The sequence below is a fragment of the Tupaia chinensis genome, unplaced genomic scaffold (assembly GCF_000334495.1).
Source record: "Tupaia chinensis unplaced genomic scaffold, TupChi_1.0 Scaffold000146_1, whole genome shotgun sequence".
In the NCBI taxonomy this organism is placed as follows: domain Eukaryota; kingdom Metazoa; phylum Chordata; class Mammalia; order Scandentia; family Tupaiidae; genus Tupaia; species Tupaia belangeri.
The window spans coordinates 17,441,660-17,448,945 of NW_006159616.1; the positions used below are offsets into that span (position 1 = coordinate 17,441,660).

The following is a 7,286-nucleotide window of genomic DNA, read 5'->3' on the forward strand; positions in this document are numbered from 1 at the left end:
GGTGTGGGGGGGGGGGGGGGGGGACAAAGGAAGCTGCCAGGTCCGGGACTCAAACTGGTCAACCATGTGGGAGTGTCCAGCACCTTAACCACCATGCCACCTGCTGGTCCCCCTTGTCCCCCTTTCTCTTTTTTTCTTTTTAAAGAATTATTTTATTATTTACCTTTATTTTAATTTGGCCAGAGAGGGACAGAAAGAGAGAGAGAGAAAGCAAGCTGCCAGGTCCAGGACTTGAACCATGGTTGGCCAAGTAGGAGTCCAGCACCCTTAACCACCACGCCATGTGCTGGACTCCCAGGTTTTCTTAATCAAGTGACCCAAAAAGTGATGAGTTAGATCCTTTCAGCCAAAGGTACAGGTGCGGTCTTGGCAATGTGGAGCAAAGATGAGCAGGTCACTGCATCCGCTGGTCCTTCTGCCTTCCTGGCTGGTTAGTGGGCACACAGGAGGATGCCAGGGGCCTCCTGCCTGCTCACACTGCTTCTGTGCGTGTGCATACCTGTTGGTGCACCTGCTGCTTCCCTCCCTGGACTAGAGCTTGTCTGAAGCTGTGGGGTCAGGAGAGACGGGAAGGTGTGAATGACCATTCCCCTCTGTCCTCTTGGTCTGGGCTTTGAACTGGGAGCCCTGGAGGATGTGTGCTCTTTGCTTCTCAGCCTACCACCTCCCTCCCTCACAGCCTGAGCACTGCTGACCTTTGTCCCTACCACAGAGGAAAGGCTTCTTCCCAGGCTTTCAGGGTGAGCCTCGAAGAGAATAGAGATGGTGCTGTTTCTCACAACATAGCCAGAACCCGTGGTCTTCCCTGAGAAAGCTCTGGAATCCTGGCTAGCTCAGGTCCAGTTATAAAACACCTGACCCTTTGCCCAGTCCTCCTTCTCCCAAGTTGCGGAGGGATCTTCAAAGAGGGGGTGGAGAGGACTATAAATACAACTCCTCACAGTGCCAAGACCTTTGCTTCAGCCTCTCTGCAGTGGTTGCATGCCGAGTGCCTTGAGGGTGCTCCCTGTCCTTTGTTCCTGGAACGAGATAGAGCCAAAGGCTGGTCTGCCTATCCCAGATCCACTGCTTTCCCCTCCCCAGTGGGCTGCCAGCACTCAGCCATTGCTAAACTGTCCCCTGTGGAAGTATCAGGGTGCCCCTAACACCTGCTGTTAGCCTCTACAGGTTTATGTAAGCCATGGGCAGAAGGGAGGAGGCGGAGGCGGAGGCTGGTCATCCTCCCAGTATGGTCTGCAGGGGAGGAGTGGAGGTTGGTTAAGCATGAAGGAGTTTGTATGCTCTTCTTGAGCCGCATAAACCCCTGCCCACGACACCCTGTCTCAGTCCAGCTCCTGACTAGCAAGGCAGCTAGCGCTATGTGGAGGCCACAGCCCCTCATCCATCCCTGTGACCAGTGAGGCCTGCTGGTCCCAGGCCTTATCCCTCAGCAGTGCACCTGTCTTAGCTGCGCTAGAAGGGGCCCCTTAGCTGGGATGCAACAGCCTCCACGGAGAAAGAGCCGGAGCACTGTCCCACCTGGCCCCTTCTGGCTGTGGCTTACATAGCTCTGCTGGGGTAGGGGGTGAGGGCAGCCTAGCCAATTCTAGGGTTTAACAGTCCTCATGCAGCCCACGATCTCAGGCTAGTTGCACATTTAGGAAAGAAATCAAGACGAGAGTAATTATTTCATGATGTAAAAAGCTACATGAGGAACCGGCGGGTGGCATAGCAATTACGTCACTGTACTCTCACATGACCAGCCACAGTTTAAGTCCCAGACCTGGTGGTTTCAAAATCATACCAAGTCTGAGTACATGCATGCGCAAGATCCTGGGAGGAGAATGGAGAAGGGATTGTGGAGTGACCATGCCCCTGGAGGGAGGGTGATTTCTCAGTTTTCCCTCACTGCATCTGTCTCTCTCTCTCCCCGGTGTATGTGTGCACATGACCTTAGACACCACCACCACCACCCCCCCAAAAAAATTAAAAAAAACTTTAAAAAAAGCTACATGAGCTTTAAATTTCTGTGCCTATAAATAAGATCTTATTGGCCCACAGCCAGCACTCTTGTCTCAGCATCGTCTGAGGTTGATTTTGCACTTAGACAGTGTTGGACACTTGCTACAGACTGTCTGGTTCCAAAGCCTAAAATATTTACCATCTGGCCCTTTTGCTGACAACTGATCGTTGCTAACATTACTGTTTTTTTTTTTTTCCAAAGAATTATTTAATTTGATTTATCATTATTATTTAATTTGACCAGTGAGTGATAGAGAGAGGGAGAAAGAGAAAGTGAGAAATCAAGCCACCAGGTCAAGGACTCAAACCATACTTGGCTATATGGGAGTCCAGCACTTTTAACTTCCACACCACCTGCCGGCCCCACTACTACTTTATTATTATTATTATTATTTAAGTTTCCTATCAGACATATACGCTCACCCAAGAGAGACAAGGTCAGGGCCGGGGAGAGAAAGCACCTTGCTAGAGGAATGGCCACGCTGCAATCCTTTATCCATTCTTCCCTTGGATTTTGAGCACACATACACATGCCTAGTGTGTTTTTCTTTTTTCTATTTTTGGAGAGCTTTTTGCTATAGGGTGCATGCACTCGCCAGACAGACAGAGAGACAGAAAGCGAGAAATCACCCCCCAGGGGGGATGGCCATGCCAGTCTTTTCTCCTCCATTATCCTCTCAGGATCGTGGGCACGCATGCACATGTGGCCAGCGTGAGCTTAAGCCACTGGGTTTGGGACTTGAACCATGGTCGACTATGTAGGAATCCAACGACATAGCCATTATGCCAACAGCTGGCCCAACCTGGTGTGTTTTTCAAGCTGTCTGGTCCGGGACTTGAACTGCACATTCATTCAGCCGTGTGGGGTCTAGTCACCTTAACTATGATGCCACCTGGCTGACCCAGCTACTACTTTTTTTTCTTTTCTTTTATTATCTTTGCTTTTTAAAAAAACTTTTTTATTTATTAATTTTAATTATCATTTATACATTTAATCGCTATACATCATTTAGATTATAAAGAGACTTTACCCAGCGTGACACACACCTCAGTCCAGCCCAGTTGAGAACATACGTGCATCCTCATCAGCAAATAGTAAACCATATCTGTATCCCACAAATGCCTTACTTCTTCATTTTTTCCCCAAATTTTCTTTCCTATGCTCTTCCCCCTCCAAGCTTTATTTTATTTTATTTTATTTTATTTATTTATTTATTTTGGGGGAGGTTTTATTGCTATATGGCGCATGTGCTCGCCAGAAAGACAGAGAGAGACAAAAAGTGGAAAATCACACCCCAGGGGGATGGCCACGCCACAATCCCCTCTCTTCCATTCACCTCTAGGGATCTTGGGCACGCACGCACACACACACACACACACACACACACACACGCATCACACACACACACACACACACACACACACACACACCGGCATGAGTTTAAACCACTGGGTCCAGGACTCAAACCGCAGTTGCCTACATGGGAGTCCAGCGACAGCCACTACACCAACTGCTGATACTTCATTTATTTATTTTAATTTGACTAGAGAGAGAGAGAGCACAAGCCGCCAGGTCCAAGACTCAAACCATGGTCGGCCATGTGGGAATCCAGCACCCTCAACCACCACATCACCTGCCGGCCCCATCTTTGTTTTAAAAGGCTGTGCCTTTGAGCTTTTTATTGTGGGATTAAGAAGCGTCAGGCACGGTTGAAGGATCTTGATCCCAAAGTGGAAGGCCTTGCTGGTTCTTTGTTCTCGTGACCATATTTATGTTGCTGGGCACTGAGGATCCAGCAGTGAACGAGACAGAGCTGGAGGCTCATGGGGATATTGAGAACAGTGGCAAGGGTGGGTTCAGGACACGGGGGGTTTGCATGAAATCTGGCTAGCCACAGAAAGCTTTCCTAAAAAGGCGGCTCAAGTCTGGACCAGAAAGATGAATAGGGGATTGGGCAGGCAAGAGGGAGCCTGACTGGGGTGGGAAAGAACGCAATCCCTTTGACGTTGGAAGGAAGCAATTGTGGTTGCTGCAAGTAGGGGGGACAGCCCTCTGGGTGCTGGGCCTGCTCACCAGAGGCTTCAGGCACCCAAGGCCATGATCTTTGGGCTTGGGAGCAAGGCTGGGTTCTAGCCCAAGTCCCAGTCAGATAGGCATGAGCCTGAAATCAGTCCCTGACAGCTGGGGATAGGTCCCACCGTTAAGGGAGTTGTCAAATAGCATTTTAAAAAAAGCAAGGCGGGGACCAGCAGTTGGTGTAATGGCTATGTCACTGGACTCCCATGAGTCTCGGACCTGGTGGCTTAAACTCACGCCGGGCGCATGTGCGTGCATGCCCAAGATCCTGAGAGGAGAATGGAGGAGAAGGGATTGCAGTGTGGCCATTCCTCCTGGGGGGTGATTTCTCGCTTTCTATCTCTCTCTTTCTGGTGAGTGCATTCGCCCTATAGCAAAAACCTCTCCAAAAAAAAAAAAAAAAAACAGGTGAGATGGGATTATGGCTTGGCTATTCCCCCAGGGGTGATTTCTCACTTTCCCTCTCACCACTGTCTTGTCTTTCTCTCTCTGGTGAGCATAGTGCTCTAAGGCAAAAACCTCTTTAAAAAGAAAAAAAAAAAAAAAAAAAAAGCCAGGCCATTGGAGGAGAGAGAGGGGCCATGAGAACTCTGTCCTCTAGCTCTTCCCGACTGAGGCTGCTTCCTCCTCCTCTGACCAGCTGTCCTCTGCTCGTTCTCTCCTCAGGGATGACTCTGCCGAGGTGGACGTGTATAACCCAGCGAAGAATGAATGGGACAAGATCCCATCTATGAACCAGGTAACTGCACAGCTATGCCAGGGTTGGAAGCGCAGGGTAACTGGACTGTCACCATGATGAGTGTTAGGGAGCTGGCTGTGGGGAGAGGGCCTGTGTTGACCCCTCTTTGGATATTATCTCCATGATCAGGAAACAAGTCTTATCTTCATTTTGCACATGAGGCTTACCCAGACCCAGAGATCCCAGGATCACCCAGCTTAGAGAGCTCACCTATTCAGTCAGTATTTATTTATAAAGAATTTTTTTCATTTAACTTTATTTACTTATTAATTTTATTTTGACCAGAAAGGGACAGAGAGAGAGAGAGGGGGGAAAATGAGAAAGCAAACCGCTAGGTCCAGGATTTGAACCATGGTCGGCCATGTGAGAGTACAGCACCCTTAATCACCATGCCACTTGCAGGCTCCTCAGTCAGTATTTATTAAGCACTGCCTGTGACCAGAGAGCAGAAGAAAGTGCTCTGCAGAGAGACAGCAAGTGCAAAGAGCCTGGGGCAGGGTCCCGCTGTTTGTGGGAGTGCTAGCTGCTCAGTGTGCCTGGAGCAGAGGATGGAACAGAGCTGTAGTACCTATCCTAGTAGAACATTACAGAGATCATTTCTTTTTTTCTTTTAAAGAATTATTAATTTAATTTTATTTATTATTATTTTAAATTTGACCAGAGAGAGAGAATGTGAGAAAGCAAGCTGCTAGGTTCAGGACTCAAACCGTGGTCAGCCATGGTAAAGTCTGGTGCCTTACCCACCATGCCACCTGCTGGCCTCTACAGAGATCGTTTCAAGGAAGTACCATGCCCAGCATGTGTGTGAGAGACATGGTGCTGTGGCTACCCTGGCCACCAAAGGGAAGGTCTCCCACTGGATCCAGGCAGCATGTGTGACCCCAGGATAGCTCCCAGGTTTCTTATGGGTCATAGGAAGGCCTTGGGCCTGTCCTGGCCCGGTCATTTGCTGGGAAGTCTGCTGAGGACAGCTCCCTGTCATACTGGGAAGTGCCAAGGGACCCCATAGAGGCTGACAGGCGAGCCTTGTCTCCATGAGTCTTTAGGTATCTTCTCAGCAGAGAGGGGAGGCAGGGGCTCAGCTTCCACTCACCTGTCCCCCTTGGCCCACAGGTACACGTAGGGGGCAGCCTCGCCGTCCTGGGAGGGAAGCTGTATGTCTCTGGGGGCTACGACAACACATTTGAACTCTCAGATGTGGTAGAAGCGTATGATCCAGAGACTCGGGCATGGAGTGTGGTGGGACGACTCCCAGAGCCCACCTTCTGGCATGGCAGCGTCAGCATCTTCCGCCAGTTCATGCCCCAGACACCCTTGGGAGGGCGTGGCTTCGAACTGGACAGTGGCAGCAATGATGTGGACGCAGGCCAACACCGGCCACCGCAGAACCGTGACGAGCTGCACTAGCCCTGGCCTGGCCCCAGGAGGGCCTCGGTGCAGGTACCTTGGCACCCCATGGGGCAGCGGCCCCTCCTTCACCAGAAGGAAGGGTGGGTCTCACTGGGTGGCTGAGTGAGCTCCCGGATCCATCACCCGGAATGTTTCCATGCATTTAGTGTGAGTCCAGCTGCTGGAGTCAAAGCTGGTTGTGAACATGCCTCTGCGGGTCGAAGAAGAGCCACTGCCTTGCCGGCACATGTGTCTGGCTGCCCGAGATCACTCCCAGCCTGCAGATCCCCGGCTCACACGTGCAGCACACACCCTTCCTGCTGTTGCCACACGCAACGACTAGTTCCCACTTTGGGAGGAGAGCCACTGGAGCGGAGGGGTCCTCCCATGAGGGTCAGAGAATGGCTTTGAGCATCGAGGACCAAGTAGTCATCGGCTACAGTCTCCACATCCAGTACTCCTTACCCACCTCCCAGGGTGGGCCTCCCAGACGCTGACCATAAGCTGCAGAACTGAGCCGGAGTGTGCGCTAGACTGGGGTCCAGAGGGCCTCCTGAGTTTTCTGTTTGCAAAGGATGTGGCCCTGCCCGTCTGAGTTTCCCTGGTCCCTCTACTCAGCATGGAAGCCTCACCTGGGCCTTTATCCCAGGCCAAGGAAGGAAAGGGTGAATGCCTGCCGTGCAGGGTCATAGCTTCTTCCTGGAAAGTGAGACCTCGGGAGTCTGACACTGACACCCAGCCAGGACAGCTGCAGGTGCCTAAGCCTTCGCCTCCAAGGGAAGGATCTTATTGCTTCTAAAGGAAACTCTGAGCACTGGTGGTCTCGGTGGTTGGGTCTAGGATTTAAAATGCTTGTAGTTTGTCCCTTAAGAGAAGGGGGATGGGGTCAGCAGATGACATGGTGATTAAGGTGCTGGATCCCACATAGTCAGCTATGCGGTTCAAGTCCTAGACCTGGTGACTTGGAAATCATACTGGGTGTGTGTGCGTGCGTGCCCAAACTCCCCAGAGGAAAATAGAGAAGGGATTGCTGCGTGGCCCTCTCCCCGGGGGTGATTTCTCACTTTTCCCTCTCTCTCT

General features: G+C 51.0%; 1 protein-coding gene across 1 annotated transcript in view; it reads left to right on the forward strand.

The window, feature by feature from the left end:
• Nucleotides 1–7,209, forward strand: part of KLHL21 (kelch like family member 21) — a gene marked incomplete in the record, with an annotated part of 11,558 nt that extends 4,349 nt beyond the window's left edge. The window contains 2 exon segments of the mRNA XM_014586598.2: nt 4,745–4,817; nt 5,931–7,209. Coding sequence (XP_014442084.1) covers nt 4,745–4,817; nt 5,931–6,224 — 367 coding nt within the window.
• Nucleotides 7,210–7,286: the final 77 nt, after the last annotated feature.